Source organism: Molothrus ater, chromosome Z (genome assembly GCF_012460135.2).
Source record: "Molothrus ater isolate BHLD 08-10-18 breed brown headed cowbird chromosome Z, BPBGC_Mater_1.1, whole genome shotgun sequence".
Lineage (NCBI taxonomy): Eukaryota > Metazoa > Chordata > Aves > Passeriformes > Icteridae > Molothrus > Molothrus ater.
The window spans coordinates 34111039-34133668 of NC_050511.2; the positions used below are offsets into that span (position 1 = coordinate 34111039).

At 42.0% G+C, this 22630-nt stretch overlaps 2 protein-coding genes across 2 annotated transcripts in view; both read right to left on the reverse strand.

Moving 5' to 3' along the window:
- TJP2 (tight junction protein 2) overlaps positions 1-2178 on the reverse strand; it is a 43222-nt gene extending 41044 nt beyond the window's left edge. The window contains exon 1 of the mRNA XM_036403047.1: positions 2044-2178. Within this exon, the coding sequence (XP_036258940.1) occupies positions 2044-2106 (63 nt within the window). The 5' untranslated portion in view covers positions 2107-2178. The remainder of the gene's footprint in view (positions 1-2043) is intronic.
- A 4148-nt stretch (positions 2179-6326) lies between these two features.
- Positions 6327-21891, reverse strand: LOC129047032 (translation initiation factor IF-2-like; the record flags this gene model as incomplete). The annotated part of the gene is made up of 3 exons (XM_054517975.1): positions 6327-6392; positions 9718-9838; positions 21611-21891. Coding segments are annotated over 3 exons (453 nt in total), but the record flags the coding sequence as incomplete, so codon positions are not given.
- Positions 21892-22630: the final 739 nt, after the last annotated feature.

Genomic DNA, 22630 nt, shown 5'->3' on the forward strand with positions numbered 1-22630 from the left:
TGGTAAGAAACACATTCCAAATATGTCTTTAAAAGATGAAGGGATTCTAAGTTCATTTGCAATTTTAACAGCCATAAATTACAGCCAGAATTCCAAGTTATAAATTTTATATTGTTTGCACAGCTTCATTAGGAAAAATAAAAAGGAATCTAGAACTCATAGCTGTAGTATCTCTTCTCCAGGTTCTTCTCTCTTTTTCTACAAAATAATGAGCAAACTGGTGTCTTGATAAAAGAAATGGAATTGTGGCCTTATCAGCAACTGTATTATAAGGAACATAACCACCATGGTAGCTACACTGACCATGTCTCCCTACTTAATTTAGGTCCACCTAAGAAACATGAGCTCTCTCACAGTCTCACACAGTTGACAGAGGGAAAGATCAGCCAAAGCTCCCCTTTTGCTGACAGAGAAGCTGGTACTGAATTCATAACCAATACAACTAACTTCCACACTGCATGGACTCACAGCTGTGAACCAAAAAGACGCTTTAACCAAACCAATTAATTTGTACTTCTTTACATGAAAGGCAGGCCCTAAGGTGGTTTGAAGAAATACCATATACTCAGTTGAGACCTGAAAACCCACATTTTTTATCAGAACAGAAGCATTGCCATTAACCTCAAAAGGATTCCACCGACACTGATAAAAGCAGGCCAAAAAAATGTTGCTATTTGGGACAAATGGAGGAGACAACACAGTCTGGCACTACATTTGTTTGAATACACTGCAAAGCATTTTACTTCAGCAATCATTCCATGACTATAACTTTGTTTAAGTGAAGTATTTAAGCTATAGCCATGTGAACTGTACATCTGTAAATGCAGGCTTTGTAACTCCTGTAGCTCAGCTGTGCATGAATCAGACTTTCCATCATCTCGGGACAGCACATGTAAACCTCATCCCCAAGAGACCCCTGCAAGGCACCAACACATTATTATGGCTGTTTCTATTTCTCTCACCCCAGCCAACAGCGAATGATTACACCTACTTATCAAATGTACTGGAGCAACAGTGTCAAATACACTGGGATCTGTGGCAAAGGGCTTACAAGAAGGATTAAGAAGAGATGCAACACTCAAATACAGGTGAGGTTGAAGATAACAGAACAAGAAGAGTGGATTAAATTACCCAGATTAACTGCACAACCTCTGTGGCAAAAAAAAAACCCTAACCAAACAAAACCTACAACAAAGAAAAACCAAACCATTCAAACAATAAACAACCCAAATACACAGAGTATGGAAATAATCTCATAAAATAATCAGCACTTCAAGGATACTTAAGAGTACCGATTATTCTACAAAACACAAAACAAAGTATGAGGTGTAAATAAGTGTTTATGGCTTCCATCCACATTTTAGTGGGGGTAGGAGAAGTGACTATAAATAAGTTCAGTTTTCTATATGCCGGCATGCACACCACATCACCCCTCCCCTCCTGACAGATGCTGCCTACTACTCCATAGCCACACTGAATGCTGCAGTTCAGCAATAATCTGACGATCTTAAAAAGCCAGGACCAGTGAGAGGGGGAAGCGGCTTTTGTTCACCAAACTTCTGCGTTTGTTTCTCCACTGGGGTTATTTTCAGTTAAAACACTGACCTGCACCCTGAGCCCAACCAGTATTTAAAATACAAAACTTCGTACAGCCTTCGGGCACCACAGGAACCTGCCAGCGCTTCAGAGCACAGGCTGCCTCCCCGCTCCCATTTGACTGGAAAAACCACGGTATTCCCACCGCCCTCGGCTCCAGCATTGTCTCCGCCAGCCCGCGCCGGTGGGAAGCGCGGAGCAAGCCCGCAGCCCGCCCGGAGCGGGTCCTCCCCTCCATACGCGCGGCGTCTCTGCCCGCAGGGCGGGTGGTCCCGGCGCGGCCGCAGGCGAGTCCCGCGGGTCAGAAACACACCTGTGCGCCCGCCCGCCGCCTCTCCCCTCCCGTCCCGTCCCCTCGGGGCCCGCGGCTTGCGGGGGCCGGTGGGTGAGCCCGGCAGCAGCAGCAGGAGGAGGAGGAGCGCGGTGGGTGACGGGGATGCTACCGACCTGCTCCGCCCCGGCCGCGGGCTCCCGCGGGCCGCTCCCGGCGGAGCCCTGCGTCGCTCCCATAGTAACATCGCCAGGCCCGGCGCCCGCGGCTCCGGGGGCTGGCGGTCAGCAGGCCCGGCAGCCTCGGGAATGCTTCTCCCGCCTCCGCCCCGCGAGGGAACCAGCCGGGCCGCTGGCGAGGGGCTGCGGCAGAGCCCCGCGGGGGCGGCCGGAGCCCGGCAGGACAAAGCCGGCTCTGAGCAGCCCTCCACAGAGAGACTTTGTCCTGCCGGGGCCCGGCCGCCCCCGCCGCCAGCCAATCGTGCCTGTAAACGCCCCGGGGAGGCAAAGAAACACTTCCATTCTCCCTGGGAAGAAAAGAATTGTTATTCCCCATTTACAAAAATATTTCTTGTGTTCCTGCCCTTGGCAGCGGCCAGCAGCTGACGCCCGTCACAGGATAAACGCGAGCAATGGGGCTGGTGGCCCAAGCCCGGGTAGCATTCCTGACACGAGGCTTTTGGACAGTGTCCACAGTCCGGCTCTGTCAGACATGCCGCAGTCATGTCCACCTTTTCTGTCAGCGTGTTTTTCGGAGGACGTGGATGTTGAAGCCTCCACACAGCTGACACTCCTCACGTCCACAGCCTTGGTCAGACTTCCTTCCCACCACCTAACAGCCTTCCACACCAGTCTTGAAAGTCCACACCACTACTATTAATTCAGAGACCAAATTGCTTGCTTTGGGAGCTGTAATTACATATTGTAAAAAAAAGCATGTTATTGAGTTAACTATTCTCAAGAGCTTGCAGAAACGAGTGGTCACTAAAAACACTAAGGAGGAGAAGATCGGCAGAAATTCAACCACATTATATTCAGAAAAAAAGACTTCTTTCCCAAGTGCTGCTGTCTTCCTGGCTTTATGCTATTTTGGGTGGATGAGGCAATACTTGAATCAACTCTTGGAAGGAAGAAACTAAGAATGAGAACCAACTGTAAGGGAAAAACTTTCTTAAGCCAATGTTAAAAAAAAAAAGCAAACAGCCCATTACTTTGTATTGCCTATCTCAAATCTAAAGAGAATAAGCAAAAAAATGCCAAGCATGAACTTTGCTCCTGTTTGATGCTGTTCCTTTCTCAGTTTTACAAGTGAGTGATACCATACAACTTTTTTGCAACACTAGCAGTTAGGCCAAAGTCAGGACCACTTGGAAAAATGAAAGGGGACAGGTTCTTCACACACATGGGATACTGTGATAGCTTCTGGCATCAAGAATTTGTCCATGAGATACAGCATGGCAAGGCAAAACAGCTGTCACTCTCCACACTGGTGCACACCTCTGCAAACTGGAGGAATCTTTCCAAAGAGCACTGTTTGGAAACATCAGCATGGAATGCTATGTCACAGCATTAGCAGAGAAATCCACTGTCCAGTATGTGTTGAAATGACACAACACAATGAAAACATGATTTTTCTGCAGACAACTACATAGTTGTAGATGCAAGAACAACATTTGTTTTAAGCTGTATGGCAATATACTTTTTGAAAAGCACTTGTCAGACATGAGGTGGGACAGGAAAAGAAGCCACCAGATCTCTTGACTGCCATCTCTTAACACATATGCAAAGTTCATGGTAGCATAAAGTAGAGCACCAGCCTCCTGAAGCAGCTTCCTTCCACACAGGTTCTGGCAAAAGATAAACAGCTACCACTCTTGATTCCCCCACTAGACACAGCTTCTTAGTGAGAGCAGGCAGTGCCAGTCAGAGCAATCTAAAGGTCTGCCTATCCTGTCCGAGGCCAAGAAGGATTATTTGTGGTTCCAGACAAAAGCTGTGGCTTGACCTAATGCCTCCTTTTGGCATGTTCTGTGACTTCAGCAAAGCCACAAGTTGTTATCACTAAGAGAGGCTATACTTCCCTGACCTGTAGGGCAGCAAGGAGGGTTAACACACTAAGCTAGCCTGAGGTAAGTGAAACACAGATGCAGGAACTGACCACAGGCCAGACAGGCTGGATCCCTTACCACAAAATACCATCTGGGAAGGGCCTATCAGTTTGTCTCTTATTTTGCAATCTGCAATAATAGATAGAAAATAATCCATATGGGCTCTCTAAATATTTCCCATGTTTATCCATAGAATTTCTCACTTTTAAGAGCAAAGTATACAGATCCTTTCGCATTTTCTATTTTTTTTCCCCTCAAACTAAACAGCTACTCTGCCACAACGGGCATATAAATCATCCCATACCAGCCTGCTAATGTGAGCACTAAGTAGCCTCTAGTGCTCATGCTCACTCTAGAGCTTGGCCAAATGCCCAGATGCTCATATAGTGATGGCATGGACTGATGTAAGAAACAGTGTAGTAACAATTGCCAGGTTTCTTATCCTGCAATTCAACCACTAAGAGCAAAATTTCAGGCCTGCTCTTGACCAAGATGTCCTCCCAAGACGAATATGCCGGAAGGCCTTATGAGAGGAAGACACTGCCAGCTAAGCAAAAATAGAAAGGTACCAGTGTAAACAGTGATGAGAATTGTGCAAACTCCTCCAGCACCTCAAGTTTCTTCCTCCTGTGTTAGGAAAAGGGGCAACATGTTCTCAAAGCATTCAATTTACTTAACAGCTATTCCATGGTAGCACAGCATCCCCATTCTCTCTCTTCCCTTGTAAACCAAATCCCTCACCTGCAGCTCAAGCATATTGTTTACCATTAGGTATAACTTCTCCTGTCTCATCTTCTCTGAAACACCACAAAACCCCCCAGTGTGGATAAAGAATACCTATAAACTAGCCAAAATTCACTTGGGACAACAACACAAGCAGAAGAGGGGCAGGACCCTCAGCCAAAGGGTCTGATGTGTCTGTGCAGGTCCCAGAGCAGCCTCTGTGTTTGGAGGCATGACTGCATGCACATTTCAGTGACTGGTCTCCCTTTGAAATGGGAGGTGCAGGTCCAGTTGTAGTCAGTCCTGCAAGGGATACTGCATCATGAAGAGTAAAGGCTGGGTATCAGCACCATGTAAAAATTATATGAACTGGGCTACTACACATTTGCAGCTCTGCTCTCTGCAGTATTTAGGACCAGCTTTTCTGCATGTGCAATGACCCTACAAAACAGCATCATCTGCAGGGGATTTCATGGAATGTTATGTAGGTATAAAGGAATTCTAAAATTAACTTCAATGGAAAGATTATTGGTATTAACTTTATGAAAAACATGCAAATAACTCACAGGGAACACATTTCCCATTGAGATTTTCAATTTAAGTAATCAAGGGAGACATTTTTGCCTACAATCAGATTGAATCTATGGTCTGTGTAGCACTAATTTAGAGATCACTCGCTGTAGCCTGAGTCATGCAAAACCTAGGACATATTCCATAAATTATCTAATGCTACTGTGAATGAAGCAGTTGTGCCACTTCCAGCATCCACAGAGAGAACACCCATTTAACACTACACTAGAGGATGCAAATTTAAAACAAGCAGCTGCTCTCACTGTTACTCCAGCCAACAGAGTAAGGCTATTCTGCAACTTGCGGGCAGCAACCATGTTGTGATTCAGGTTCTCTCTGCCTCCTCTCCACCATCAAGCCTTTTAACATGTCCCTATGACAATAAATTATTTTTCTGTTTCTTTAAATGTTAAAGTTCAACACTTGGTAGTGGTGCTGGACAGCATGGTGAAAAGGCAAACTCCTTTAAGAGCTGGGAACTGATTTCAGAAAGAGATACTGGGAATGTAGGCTGCTAGTCCAGTTTTGGAACTATCTGAACAGAGATGCCAGTTTTGCTCTTGTTTTTAAGCAAGTGTTCATGATCCTGTCATGAGAGACACTGTAGAAGTTTCTAAAAATACCACGTTGTAAAACAGCCTTTCCCCCTTCCCTTCCAGGCAATCTCTTTAGACTGCCATTTGTCATCAGCCTGCAAAATCACACAAATCAGTCAGCCCAGTCCTACTTAAATGATTCATAAATCCAATTACATTTGCTTCTTTATATAGTAAGCTGGACACTAACAGATTCAACCTCCAGGATTAGAGGATGTGTAGGTAGCTGACCTCTGACTCTCAGGAACTACCCAGGAGCTCCACACATATGGTTCAAACGTGCAGCTCTACACTGGGGTTGTCACATACCTGGCACAGTAATCCTGATCTCTGTCCTGGGGGAACTGGAGAAGAGACACCTTGCATACTATCTCAACACTTTCTACTGTGTGTAGAAGTGAGTCCAAAGGAGGGTCAGCAAGATGGTGGGGGCTGAAGCACTGGCTCTGCAAGAGGAGGCTGTGGCAGCTGGGTTTGTTTAGCTTGGAGGAAGGATGGCTTCAGGACACTCAGCAGCAGCCCACCGGTGCTGACAGGAAGAGATTGAAGAGATGAGGCCAGGTTCTTAGCAGTAGTGCAAGGTGGATAAGAAACAATGGGCCAAAGTTCAAACAAGACAGGTTCAGATGTACATAAAGGGAAACAATTTTCCCCATGAGGACAGACAGACCATGGACCCTGCAGACAAGTTTTACGGTCTCTGTCCTTGGAGGTTTTCAAACCCAACAGGGTAAAGCCCCAGGCAACTTGTTCTGATCTCACAGATGACCCTGTTTTGGGCACAAGGTTGGACAAGAAACCTCCTGAGGTCCCTTTCCACCTGAATTATCCTATAATTCTGGAGTTACTGCATGATTCAAGTGCCAGCTTAAAGCAGAATTAGGCAATTATTCTCCTGCCCCTTGTCTCCACTTCCAAAGTACAGCTTGTGATTATGCAACATAAAGATTTTGGCATGCAGCTGCAGGGTCTGGTCTGTTGTCTGTCTCTGATTTACTGCAAGGATGAACAGCTATACACACTTTCCAAGTCTCAAAGCAGCAATACTAAGGCTGTTATTTTAGAAAGCATAGATGTCTTGGGAAAAAACAGAGCCCAACATACACAGCATGCCACACTTTGTGCATATTTTTTATGGGATAATCACAGTGTCAAATCCTTTGTCACTTAGGAAGTCACCTATTATGATGTTTTGAAGAGAAGAATTTTTAAATTTTTTAAACCTAGACACAGAGATTTACTGAGACATCTCAAACTGCTAAAAATTTTAAAATGTAGATAATTATTTAGAGCAAGAGGCAGTACTGTTCTAAGCCAATCATAAACTCAATTTCTAAGTTCACAAAAAAATTTGAAACACACTGTTACATGCTGAACAACTAGGAACAGCACTGGACATTAACAATATGAAATACAGTTATATATATAAAATGTCATGTATATTTTCCTCACTGTTTTGGACAGTCATCAGTTCTAACAGATCTTACACACTACAAGTTTGGTCTGCTTTAAATCAGAAGACTGTTTGCTTTGTTTGTTGCTACTTTCTTTTTGCAAAGAATATGGTAATTAGAAAAGAGAGATGTATAGCATATTCACAGGATAAATAAAACAGCATGAGAATATGCAGAGGTGTTTGGTAACAGTTAATAAAAATTATAGTTGTGAGAAATAGAAATACAGTCTATTTGTTCTAACCACATTTTCATCTGAGCAATGTTTTAAATTACATTGCAGTTCCTTGAAAATTACACTAGTAAGGCAAGCAAATAAAATAGTTTGACCTACTGCAAGAGAGCAAAACAGTGACTCTGCTTGAACACAGACCCCCCCGCACACACACACCCCATCCCCTCCTTGACATGCAAATTGAAACGAGTTTACTTGGCATAAGCACTTCAACCTCTACTACTTTAAGAAGCTACGAAAACTAAAACCACTATTCTAAAGAATGAAATAACAATGTAGTTTAAATAAATCCAAACCACACAAGTGTGTACTGTTTTTCTCCCCAGACACCATACAAAAGTGTGTATCAACACTTGAAAGGAAGTATCTTCCCTAACCCAAATTTTTTCATTTTTAACTGCAGGCACATTCTGTTTGAACATTCATTTTGCTTACATCTCATTTCCTTCCTCTCTTCCCTATGTTTCTTGACTACTGGCAAGGATGTGAAACAATCCTCTGCTTTTAGCTATTTATCTGCCTTTCCCCACTAGAAGTCAAGCCCTACAACATCAAAGCTTTACCATACTAATCAACTGTTATGACTTAAATTAATTAAGACAACACAATAAAGAAAACAAAAATCCAATTCTCATGGAGACCATTATTCTTATTAAAAACAAGTGAAAGAATATGCAGATTACATAAGATGTAACATACAGAAAGATGTGTTACTTTTTTCCCTGATATAGGGGTTAATTTAAAAAACAAAGCTCCAGACAGCAGTTCTTCAGCCAAGTTAGTTCCTTAGAGCACGAAAAGTATGCTTCAAAGCTCTGCCTCTCCCCATACTATTTATACTGGCAAACCTCCTGCTGATGAGCTTATTAAGAAACAAAGCAGTTCTGCAACTCTATTCAGAAACAGCAAGGTCCCAGCTAGGGTACTAATGCCCACTTTTGGGTGATGTTTTTCGCGTATGACTAAAGTGAGCTTGCAATTAGTCCAAAAGAGAACAGCAAGAACAATAAGAGAAAGCAGATGGACACAACCACCCAGTCATTCCCTCGCCAGTTCCAAACTCCCAGAAGCCCACAGACAAAGCAGCTGGATGCACCTTCTGAGCCATCTCGATCTTGCTGATAAATGGTTCTGGAGTTTCTTTTGCTAAGGGTTGAGCTCACAACTATCCACATTCCCTGATGTAAAGTTGGCATACCCTACCACTGAAGGTTTTTGTTCTGAGGAAAATGTCAGAGGCTGCTCAAGACCTCAGCTGAGACATTCTGCCTAGTTACATTTCACTGATACTCTTATATCAAATTTTCCCTCACTCCCAGAAAATTAAAGAGCTTTGGTTAAATATGTCACAAATTAGAAAGTCAGGACAGCAGATATGCACATTTTGAAGTAAATTACTAAAGCAGCAATAGTTGCTTCATCTCAAAAATGGAAGTCAATTATAGTTTTGCAAAACATCAGCATAAAAACCTTTCCCTCTCTTAAAGTCATCATCTGTTAATCACTTACAAAAACAAGCCAAGCATGTTCGATTGACACATAAAACTAAGGATACATTTTATAGTCCTTCTGGAAGCACTTGAGAAAAGGTTTCAAAAGCAAGGTTAATATGCCAAAAGGATTATATTTACCTTAATGATGTACTGTAAGAAAATATGCAGCAAAACAACTCTCCCTGTGTGGCTATTCTGTTTCCTAGGACTGACTGAGTCACTAAGCAACTCCCATGAATATTACCCTTTGTGCTTAAAGTAATTCATTTATCCCCAAGTCCGTGCTAAATATTTATATTTGCTGAAGACATCATCATAGATTACATCAATTCTTTACCAATGTTTAGCTAACAGATGAACCAGTACAGGCCTGTGCATTATTATTTGCATAACTTTAGCAGAATATTGACTTCATTGCAGAAACCTCTCCTCTTCTGGAGGCCTGTTGTACATCATCAAGTTCTCAGTAAATGCACATGTAACCATTTAAAGTTTCTTTGATAATTCAAAAGAACTAGTTTTAATTTCATATTACTCTGCTAAGTAAAATTTCTTGAAACCTTATAAAAACATAGTTAAAAGAATATATACCTTAGCTAGCACATGACAAAAATACATCATTTTAAACTAATGGCTAGGTCTAACTGACGCAACTTGACTACAGGCTAGTACCTTGGGAGGAGTGATGATTTTTGAGTGCCGTTGTCTACCTGCTGTGCTATGCTTTGGGCTTGATGTACAGCTGTGCTCCCAGTCCCACTCACAAGGAGATGGCAGTGTAGTAGTTTGCTCCCTGAAAAACAAAGTTTCATTTAAGTCACTTATAACCACAAAGGAGTTCTTGTGAAGCCTGGAACACTGAAATCATAGAGATAAAGAGGATATAAAATATATTTCCCTGATAAGTTTTACATGCTTTAGCTTCTGTGGAAATCACTTGGAAATAGTGGTTTAAAGTAAGGAGATACTCAGCAATATTTACACACAAGCCTGCATGTAAAGCAATCCATGCATTTTTGCCAATGGAATAGGGTATTGACAGGAAGCATACTTACAGTTACTTTGTTGCACTGGTCCTCTCCACAAACCATCTGGCTTTTTGTTTCAATTTAGTTTTGGTCTGATTGTTTAGCTTGCACAAAGGTATACAGGACAGCTAGTAACAGCATTGTATCTTGAGCATAACCTCAGCGAGAACAATCGGATACATGTGCTCCAATGACATCCAATGGTAACTTAAGAACTTCAGTTGCCAAATGACAGAAAGAAAACAATTTCCAGTGTAATCATCTACCCTCCTTCCCCTGCTCAATAAGCTACCCCTCTTGGGCACAAGTAGCATGTTGGCTTCCATTCAGCATCCCAGTCGTGGGACTCCCCCTCTCCCTGACCCCTTGTCTAGTCCTTGATTATCCTTGGTAGGAAAAGAGAAAATTAATCGTTTCACTAAGATAAAGAAGGGACTTTTGACAGAAATAGAAACACAAGCTAGTGGTTAGGGTTTGGTGGTGGCTTTTGTTTTGTTTTTAAAAGAAAACCAACATGCAACTCACTAATTTCAATTCTTCTCTCAAAAACATTTTTCCAAAGTGTTCCATCTTCAAAGGATATAGCCAGACTTCCCTAGGAAAGTATATTAGCTATTCTTTCAGCAGGTTTGAGATTGTTTGCCTGTTTCCGTGCCACTCCTCCCCTGCCCCCTGCAATGTATAGATGTTTTTTCATTATGGTTAATACTCCATTAGCCATTTCTAGATCACTTGAGACATGTAAGAAAAAGATACTGAAAGAATTCTGTAGAACTTCCCCATCTGCCCAAGTTTTGATGCGTCTTGTGTCTTACATTTTTGTGACCACAAATATAATAAGGTCACAGGTTTGAAAAAACAAAATTCAATATCTAAAACTTTTAAAAAATATATTTTGTTTCAGATTAACTTTTTACTACATGCAACAATGCATGCACCTACCAGACATCACACCTCAAAACTAGAAGGTTATTTTATCCTTTCTCCCCAAGGTCTTCCAGCATAAAAGCATTTTCTAAAAGTAAACTACAGTTTTAAATTAAGGCATGATTTCCAAAGTTGCAGAAGAAAAAGATGCTTAATATGAGTTTATATGAATGACCACCAAAGAGCAGCACAAGCTATACTGTACATTCAAAACAAACTTCAGCCTTATTGTTCTAGGCTATGCACAAAATACTATTCTGGAGGCTGCAGAAAAGTCACAGAAGCAAGCTAAACCTAACTGCCACTGCTGCCATCATTTTCCCTTTGTCAAACCTCATAAAAATCAATCTATCTGTCACAGAAATCATCACTATTCCAAGCAAAGATGGAAGCAGAAAAACTTAACTTTGTAATGTCTTTGATATGAAAATATGAATTAATACCTTAGCAAAATAATGTATCTGCCTTTTCTGCTTTCTTTTGCACGGTAGTCTGGGTTTTTAAGCAGAATTCTTACAACTTTCAAACAATGGTTCTAGCCATCACAGTCAAGATGACCTAGCATCACACTCAAGTGCTATTTTTTATCTTAAGAGATGTTTAAGAAAAATAAAGCGCTTAATTATGCATCTGAATTTGTGCAGTGAGGAGTTGACAAATAAGAACCTCTATGCCCTTTATTCAGTATTAGGTTCTGGAAAGTGTCTCATTATGTTACAAATTTTTCCTATACACACACATTCACACTTCTATCACATTTTATTTTTACAAAGAATGTAACAAAGTACCTCTAGAAGTTGAGTGATAAGCTGATCTTAGCAAAGTGCATTATTAATGTGTTTATTCTAGTCATATAGAATAAACAGTATGCAGCTACAAAAAGAACAGTGCTTTTTTGTCAACTCAGTTTACTTTAACTCAATTGCTGGTTACCAACCTTTCATTCCCTGAAAGTTTTAATAAAAACATAAAAGGGATCCCTACTACAGTCCAATGACAACAGCCTTTCTGCCTTTCTGAAACTGTTGGAATGGCAAATCCAAACATAATCCAGATACATCTTAACCAGCTTGAAATTCCAAGTGTGTACAACAATCACTTTAACTAAACCTCTCCCTGAAAGCATGGGGATATCCAAATAAGAATGCTGGAAATAAAAACAAATTTTAACAGTGTATTTTGTACTTAGATACTGACTAATACTCAGTAATAGACGAAAGACAAACAGTCACAGTTACAAAAGAAATAGACATTACAGTTAGTAAGTTTCATTTTTAGAGGGCTTGTTTCAAGCTGTGACTCTGGCCAGTCTTCTTGAAAACGAAGAAGAATTCTACAAGAATATATATACAAGAACTTTCCAACATAGCTTCTCAAAATAGCAGGAGAAATCATGTATTTTATCAACATATAAAAAGCAGCTGAACAAATCAGAGATTTGCATGTACATAATTTATACGGAACAACCAAAGGAAGCATACTCCACTGTCCTGAGTCCAAACAGACTGCACTGAGAATCCCTTTTAATAGGCAAGTTTTTAACAAAAAGCCCTACAAGCTCTCATTAACATGACACTGGAAATTTGGAATCAACGTGAAGAACACTTGTGTTAATAAAAGGACACAAAACCATTTCCATTAGTGTATTTTCTAGACTAGTTTTTGTGGTTCTGGTGATAGATCTGGAAAAAAAATCAGATGGTACTTATGATTTATTTGCTATTACTGCTGCTACCATCATTAAAGAAAGCACATTTGTGGAAAAGTTACAGGATAAATCTGAATTCAGCTATACTCAAACAGCCACAATTATAATCCAAGTTTTTCTTTGAAGTCTTGCTTACACAAGAACTATTCCAAACCAACAGAAACATACTAATTGGTCTTGGACAAAAGCCTCTCATATTTTGCACTCCTCTGCAATGTCTGAAACATGGTGACAACATTCTATTGTATTACAAAAATACAAGAGACCAGAAGGACCCTGAAGACACCCATCCATCCATGCTACTCATACAGAGGCAGATGGAAGAGAATGACAACTCTGTTTTCCACACAACATACGCTTTTGGTGGAAAAAACTATTTACACAAGGATTTTTCTGAAGCCTAATACTCAAGTTGTATGGTACAAGAAAGCACTCTGTATTGTTTTTAACAAAAATCAAAAAAACCTTCTTGTAGGGAAACAGTATTCCTAAGTATGATGAACTCCTGCTTCTAAACAGAGAAGTAAAGTTGCCTGCACAGACAAAAGTGATTTTTCTTTTCTCATTTTAGGAACTGCTTCTCTGACAGATAAAAATTAAAATATGCATATTTTTAAATGAGGAGAGGGGAAACACATCATATCAAATATACATCACGTTAGTGGCAAGCAAAAAATACAAAACAGCTATTTCATTTCTGTTTTGATGAATATACATGTGTTTATTCTTCCTGTTCTTCAGCAAACTCCTCATTTAGAAATAACACCTTCTGCTAGTTATCCTCCAGCCAAGGACAGGTAGGTAGTACACAGAAATATCTAATGAAACCACTAAGTTCAACCACAGCTACTGAAGATACAGAGCTTGGAAGGTACAAAAAAGGTTACCTGTTTTACTAATAACTCTCCTCTTTCTGATAACAAGTTTTAAAAACGCGTGATTCAAGGTGAGCACAATTTTTCCCATAGTTACTCACTGATTGCTTTTTAACACTTACCCTGGATGTTGCCACAGATTTGCGTGTCTACCCTCAGGAAGCAGCTCCCTCTTGTTAAGGGGAGTAATACCTATTGCTGCTTCTAAAATAGTTATGTATTTCTTGTACCGCATCCTGCCTTTCTCAAGAGTTCCACCACGTTATCATCCAAATGCAGATGCTGCAACTAAAGTCATGCCTCTTCATTGATTTGAAATGCTGCTTTTAAAAACATGCTGCAAGTTTGAAGCATAAAAACAATGCTTTTTTCCCCTCTCCCAGACTAGGATAGTTAGTAGAAGAGAGAGAGAAACCGAAGAAAAATTCCTACCAGATTCCCCAGAAACGTCATTGTTACATAATTCGATCTTTGAATAAGACACTAATGAAAATGATTGAAGAGACAATCACGGTTCTAAGCCTGGCCGGATAATGCACACTCTCCAATTGACTAATCCTTTGCTAAATCTCTGCTGTCTATAATCTTTCAACTGCTAATGGAGCACTAGGTAACTTCTCTGTCAAATCCATCCAGGGAATAAAAGAGAGCTGCACAGAAAACTTGAGACCATTTTAGACAGTGACAGCCAAAAGTAGCTTTTGCCTTAACTTTTCTCACCAGAAAGCACCAGAGCACCAGAAAGCTCTCTGTGTTAGAAGTGTCACAGGGGATTTAGCTGATCTCCTCAGAAAAGTCATGCAGAAATATTTCCTTACGTGGCTTGTACAGAATTAAGAAAGCTGGAGACTCCCATTATGATACCTACTAGCCATTCAAATGTGCCTCATGATGCCAGAAGCCACACGTCAGAATTGCTCTAGCCATGAGGTAACTGTGCATGCAAAAGACCTCAGGTATGATCTACAACGGTGGAGACAGATGCACATATTGAAAGAAGTAACAGTGACATTTTGGAAACACTGCAGTACTGTCAAATTGCAATATTCAAAGAGATGTACTTGATTGCAAAACTAATCAAGGAAATGTTGATGTGATGCTTCTTCTAGATGGTAAGAAATGAATGCTTATATATACATCTAGATACACATAGTTACATATATTATATAAATACTATGCACTTAGGCAGTAATAGAGATAAAAACATAGAAAGAGATGTGACAGGAAGACTGAAGCCTGGAACCATGACTCTCTCTGTAAACTGTGCATGTTACTTATTCCCGAATATCATTAAGTATGTGTGTATTTCTTTTGAGGTGGTATAATATTGCATGTTACTTATTTAGAAACCAAGATGATTTCTTGTGCTGTGAAATGTTTAGCCCTTAACAACAAGATCTGTATAACTATTTCCAGATTCTACATTACTTACAATCCTGCATAAGCCATATTTAGCGTTTAATATCCAATCACATTTGTAGGTTATGTTAGCACATGCATGCACTGAACTATCTCAAGTAATTACTAAATAGCAATCCATGTGACTGATCTTAGAAGAGCAAATTAAAACCAAGCATCTTTTAGATGCAGAGAATAGCACTAAAATTGTCAGGGGAACATGCTGATAAGGAGTATGTAGTCTGAAATGTAGTGATGTGTTAAAAAAAATTAATATACTAAAACCACATGAATTAAATTAAGCAAAAAATTAATTTTCCGTGTGCAAAAAAAAAAATCACTTAACTGCAACTTTAAACATCTGTATATAAAGCATTAAGAAGCTTAGGAAAGCAGAGTAGTACTAGGAGCCTGCAAGCACAGCTAACGTCATTAAGCCTGCATGCATCGTGACTTCTGGTAGCTGTGGTAGATCTATCGTAAAGGCTGTACTGAGAAAGAGAAGACAAGGCAAGAAGTTAGCAGTTTTTGACAATTCCAGTACTTAAGGATGTTCTGACTGTAGAAGTCCATGACAGTTCTATTTTACACAAAAGCAGAATTATTTTTATAAAATCTAGTCTTCCCTCAAAGTTGGTTTCATTAACAACTTCAGCATTACCCCACTTTCACCTATTAGGTTTTGGTATTTCTTTCTGTATACCTTCTTCCTTAACACTTCTTTAAACTTTCCCCTTATAGATCAAAGAAATAGCTCTTAAAAAAAGTTTCCCACAGTAGTTTTCATAGCCAGTCCAAAGCAGAGTCTAAAAAGCATCAAGTGCAGCTCCGGTCCATCTTTTGTCCCTTTGACCAAAGCATATTAATTCTGACCAGAAAAGGAGCCCCATGACTAGTGTTGCTCACAGGGAAACCAAGCCTACACAATGAGCACAAGCTACTCCCAAGTACCGCTTTCAGTTAAATGGCGTGTGAAACCTCCAGGTACCTAGACAGAGAGAGACTGACTCACAGTTAATCAACTTCCTTCAACTTTATTTAGAAACAGAAATTCAAAGCTGCTAGTACGTGCACTGTTAGTGAAGAATGACTTTAGTAGAGCAAACAGAAAGTCTAAAAAAGACTGTCCTCCATTGTTTCTTGCTGGAGAATTATCATCCACTCCACTTTTTCTGTCTTCGTAATTTTTTAGGAAGAACAGAAACCAAAAGTTTACTTGGAAAGAAACTGCAATTTTCCTAACAGAGCACACAAGTGATGCCTCAGAAAGTACAATGCATTTCTGAGAAGGGGAAAGAATGACACAGCTTTTTTGTCCATTAAAGAAACATTTACAAGATCAAAGCCAAAGCTTTATTTTGCTTTAATCCTCAACAGATGAAAACAGTCATACACTCTTAATTAGATGTAGAGCATACTTCTTGTAAATTGATGGCAGAGGCAGGATCACATCCTCAGTCACTTCAGACCCAACTAAAAAAGAGACAGTCATTGCCTAATGCAGCCACAAATTACTTTCTATTTTGTGAAAAAAACAAAATCCTGTTCTTTCTCATCTTTCCACAAAAGTCTGTGTAACAGCTACAGATCAAAGAATTCCCTTATTAAGAGAGCAAAGAAACAAGCATCTCTTCTTACATACTTTTGCTCAAGTGATAAGAATAACTGTGAAAGTCAATTGTTAACTTCCAGAACACACAGGTGTTTTGTTTGCACCACAACCAGCACATCTGTAAAGTTTGATCTGTTAGAAAAATCATAAGATAGAGGAGCATCCAGGATCAGACTGGGAGTGTGGGAGGTGAGAATGAAGAGAGAGAAGGAGGACTGGAAACTTCTTTCTCACAGCTTCATGGACTGCAGTTGCTTTTGGCCCCTCCTTAGAAATCATTCCTTCCTTGAACAGTCCATATGCTCCTGGAGATTCTCAGAATCAGCTTATATGAAGTTGTGCTAAGGAGGCTAGAGATACAAGTAGTCAAATCTGCTCGCTATTAAGCAGAGCTAGATGATGAAGCAGATGTTAGAATAGAGAGTGCAAGCCGGACTACAGACAGCCTTGCTGTTAAAGAGAGACATGAAGGAGAGATTTATGGGTTTTCTCTAAAGCCTTAAAAACCTCAACCGAAAATTAATGAGGCAAGGCAAATAACACACAGCTTGAACCAACACGTGAAATCTTGGTTATGATGAGGCTGCATTGTTAAGCTCACGCTCAGTTTATCAATATGGCAGTTTATCAGCTGATGTCAAAAAATGAGTTTGGTACAACGGAGTTACAACAACACAATCCTTCAGGGAGAGTTATCATTGAGCGAGTCTTAGGAAAAAGCCACAGTGGCCCAATACATATGAACTCATGTCTAACTCAGTGAACACATACGAAAATCTAAGGAAACATCCTTCACATGTATATAAACCACACCCCAGATAACTGCACAATTTTAAGAAGTAAAAAGAAACTTCTCAAAAGCAGTTCTGGATTGCCGGTACAAAACAAAAGCAGAGACAAAAGCATGAAAAGGGAGCAGGCATTGGAAAAAAAACAGAGAACAATAAGGCTTTCTATCTTGCCTTGCACACTTCTTATTGACCGTAGGATTGTATCAGGCAGTATTTTTGTCTGTCGTTTTCACATTATTCATGTGAAAAGAGAGCACTAATGAGTTTCGTTTTCTTCCTAGATTAGCAACTATAGTTGTCTGAGGTTTTGGGACTCAGATGCACAACGACAATGCTGACCTAAATTCAGGAAGACTTGGGTAGCTCATGTTTCCTAAAAACAAAGCCTGCAGCTGATGAATACACACCAGGGTAGATGCTGTACCAGATATCAAACCAGAGCTCCCACAGCTCACTCTGTTATTACTAAGCTTGGATCATAAACATCCTAAATACATTCAGAAATGCAAGAGCCATCTCACACTGAATGGAAAGAAGTTGACAAGGTCTACATTCTCATTTGAAATAGAAAACTACAATATCCCTTAACGAGATAAAGAGCAAAAAAAAAAAAAAAAAGCTTTCAAAAAGCAATCGGTATAAAAAGAAAAACAAAACAAAAAAAAATCCCAGTAACAAGACAACTAAAACCCAATCCAAACATTAATAGTTTACGGTATTAAACTACCTGAGTATACTTTGCTACTGCATCAAGCTGTTTAATTACAATGCTGCAGTTAGCACTTGTTTAAATTATGTAATATTTAAGTAAAAAATAACCTCAGCTCTCTAGCACTGAATGATGGCTTTGTCTGCTAAAAAAAACAAAAACAAAACCAGAAACCCCCCCCCATAACCAAACCCCAAAAATACATACAGCAAAACAACAAAAAAAGCACCAAACCACCAAAAAATAATAACAAAAGAAACCCCAACCTAGATTAAACACCCTCCCCCAAATAATAAACAAATAAACAAAAATAAAAGTACAAATAAACAAAATACAAATAAACAAAAATAAAAATACAAATAAACAAATAAACAAAAAATAAACCCTAAACAAAAATACCCACATAATTGCAGCAAGTTCTAAATCATAATTTACTGGCTCTGGAAAAAAAAAATTACTTTCTGAAGCGGGACCAGGATGACACAAGTACTGGTAAAAGACAATTAAAGAATAGAAGGCTTCAAAGGCTCTGAGAACAAGCAGTAAGCAAAGTTTTCAAGGGAGCCAACATAGGTATCCAACATAGTGCCGATCTTTCTGAGGAAGAGGACAGAGTAAGATAATTGAGAAAAGCGTCCTATTTTGACCATGTAAGTTCTCAATGCCTTTAGAGCACTTGGTCATGAGACCGAGACTGAACCTTTGACTCCGAAAGATGACGTGCACCGTGCACTGGTGCGTGTATGCCAGCACAGTCATGCAAAACCAGTCCTCCCCATGTCACTGCTCCAATCTTTGTAGGTAACACAGCATTTGCAAACATTCTTCACTATGATAAGACTCATCTATTAGAAGACAAAATTATGCCCTATATACTTACTGCCATAAATATTTGTTTTATAAATAGATTATCTCATTTTTGAGAAGTCTTCCAAAATTCACAGAAATCCACCGCAATCTGGGATTAAGATCCACAGCCTTTCTACAGCTGATGCCAAAGATCAATTGTCAAATTTAAAAAATTAAATTTTCCCCAGCAATTAGAAATTTCATACCTATTTGAAAATAAACTAGACTTGAAAATCTTTAACCGGACAGACCTGTAGCTGTTCTAACAGGCACTCTGTTCCCCCCATTAGAGTGATCAATTCCAAGACTACTACAATGGGATGAAACTGACACAGACACAGTATGACAAAAGTTACACCATCCATGAGTACTTAAATACTGTTATTTCAATAATTAAAAGTCACCAGTCTTGTAACACGAGATCTCCTTTACCCTACAAGGAAGTTCTGGAGAAAGACAAGATTGGTAACTATTAAAACACACACACAAATGCTATCACCCAGACTTTTGCTCTAAGTTAAACGCAGCTTTGAAATAGTCCCGGAATAATAGGCCGTTCCTCAGTTGAGGATTACTGTGTTCCAGGAGCTTTCTAATGCTTTTAAACATATAGGTTTTATAAAGGTACAGCACATCCCATTTCGTGAGCTGTGGAACTACCTAAACATTATTTTAATCACTAAGAAAGATTTCCTGGTTGTCCTTAAGAGGACACGGAACCAGGAAAAGAGGGGACTAAGCAATCAAAAAAGTATCATACATTCTATTACTTTAATGCTTCATTCTGAAAAGATCTATTTTAGATTATAGTTCATGCAAAGTGTTGGGATCACCCCAATTCTGCTGCATAATTCCCAACACTTGCCTTTAGTCTCACAGAAATCCAGTACAGTGGCACTAAGCAGTTACTGCTAGTGATACAGGGCAACAGCAAAACACAATTAGATAAAGGCTCTCCAGTCCACAGTGTCATCTTTTCATAAAGGGCAGAGAAGTCACTGCCGCTAATTGAAACCAATGTTTAGGGCCTAAGATCTTTGCATGTAACAGTCTAGAAGCAATTATAACAGTAAAATCACCTAAAAATCAAATATATGTAGAAAACTTCGTCAGGAGGCTGAAGACAGCCCGCATAATTCTCACAATAATGTTTTCCTAAGTATAAATCTTACTGACAGTGTCTAAGTGGCACACACATGCTTACTAAATGAAAAACATTTCAAAGTCTCTTAAAGCAGCCTGATGATCTCCCAACTAGTATTAATTTACACAAGCAAATCTCCTTTGCCTTTCAGTACCTGATTCTTGCCATGTCAGGACTTCTTGGATCCTGACACGTATCTCTATTTGAAAGAGCTGATAGTTAAAGCCTTAGACGACAAATGCTTCACAAATTAAAGACGCAGTTTTGTACATAATAGTTTCTCTTTTATTTTTCGAACTATAGGCGAATCACAGTTCTCAACCTTTAAAATTTTGCAGAACAAAAGAAAAGGTAATCTACTGTGTTGCAAATGATGCGACCTTGATAATTACCTCCGAAGGTTAAAACAAAGCAGACATTTGCAGCCTCCCACAGCTGTGGTGCCAAGAGCCCTCGAGAATCATCTTAGCTGTGGAAACCGACGCAATTTTATGAACTGAAGCTAGGGAGCAGATAATTCAGAGATTCTCTCTGTTTCAAGTGAATAACTACTAGAAAGCAACACCGAAGCATTAAGGTTTTCTGATTTTCTGCAAGAGTCTGTTATATGACTCTTACATAAGTATGTTCAAACAGCATGTACTTTCTCATGCTGGAAAAAAGGCAAACAAGTTTCAAGTACGTGGTAAGTAAGGGCGGAGTTGTCAACTAAAGCAACTGCATGCCACTGATCAACCTCCGCACTCCAGGGTGAAAATCTAATGTACCTGGGCTCCAACACCACAAACACGGCCGATGCCAAGGCATTTTAACAGGGCAATTAAAGCATTTGTCTTCTGGAACTGCCTGTCCTTTGTTTCACGGTTCCCTGTTAACTTGAAACTTCCCCTGACCCAGTTAGTCAAAGCCCAAGGCACGGCTGGAATCCACTCGGGATGTGCCAACATAAAGATTTCAGGAATTCTCTGCGCAACAAAGGCAGCCCAAGCCCCCGACAGCGGGGGCGTGGGCTGCCCGGGGGATCCGCCCCCCCAGCGACCCCCCCCGGGAGTAACCCGGGTAAACAAACACCCCGACTCGCCGGTGACATCTCTCCCACTTTCCACGTAGTATCGCGCTCTCCCGGAAAGTACTTATCAAGGAAAAAGTCACCGAGAGCCGCTTAATCCCGTTAGAGAAAAGCCGATCCCCGGCCGAGCCCGGCTGTTCGCGCCGCCCAGGTGCGCGGCGGGCGCGGGACCGGCCTGGGGGGCCCCGCGGGGGCGCGGCGGGTCCGACTCCGCGGACAAAGGCGGCAAAGCGCGTCTGAGGAGCGCAGGCACCAGGGCGATAAAAGCCAAAGCACACAAAGGAACGAGAAGGAGAAGCCGGGCAGCTCGTGGCCGCAGCGCGGCCCCTGGGGCGGGGAGCGGAGGCACCGGCCGCGGGGGACAGGGGGTGCCGGGGGGCACCGCACCTGCCCGGGGGGAGGGAAGCGGCGATGAGCGCGGGTTCGGGGCGGGGACATCCCGCGGGGATACTCGCCTGCTCGCGGAGGGCGTCCGGCAGCGGGAGCAGAGGTCCCAGGGGCGCCCCGGCGCTTGGAGTGCGCCTTGCCCTGCCCTGCCGCCCCGGAGCGGGCAGCGACTGGGGGAGTCGAATCCGAGTGCTGGGACTGGGGACGAGGCTGAGGCTGGGTCCGGGTCCGCTGTGGCCGCTCCCGCCGACTCGGGCGATTTCCTGCGGGGCGCGGGCGGGGGCGGTGCGGCCACGCCGGGGCGGGCTCCCGCCGCAGGTGCCGGCCTCGCCCCCAGGTGGGGAGGAGAGGGGAAGGGATGGGGCGGGCGGGCAAGGCACTGCAGGGGAGGGGCGGGGGCGGGCGGCGCGCCCCCTCTTTAGGCGTGCCCCCACCTGCGGCTGCCGCCCCTCCAGTCCAGGGGTGCCTTCGCCCGGCTCCCCCGGCCCACGCCCGCACACACCAACACCGCGGCGGCGGCAGGGGAACAGGAAATACCGGTCGCAGCCCGGTGCTCCGCGCCGCTGAGTCACCGCGGCGAGGCCGCCCCGCCCCCCGGCTTTTCTCTGCCCGTCCCGTCTCCCGGCAGGGGACCCCGGCTCTGCCCCCCGGGTCTGGTCCCCGGCCCTGCCCGAGGCACCCCGCGCCGGGCCCAGGCAACAGAGCGGACCTACGGGCGGGCACGGCGGAGCCCGGTCGCCGCTGGCAGAGCGCACCGTCACCCAGCCCAGCGCTTGGGTGTGTTTTCCGTTTACATCAGTGTGTTTGGAACTTTGGGATCATTGCCCATCTGAACCTTTCTAACGGGAAGACCTCTGAGACAGCCTTTAACACCACAGCGCAGTGTTCCACGTACGCCTCTCGCTCTGCTTTTCCCTGCTCTTTATCACAGAATAGCTGCTGCCACTTTATTGACAGCTCGGGAGAGCTCTGTTCACATCACCACTCTCAGCTGAAATATCCAGGATTAGCAGAAGGCAGAATAGCTCCATTTCCAGGCCGCAACACCGCGTGTCACTCTGCAAGTCCACCAATACCGTTCCCGAAAC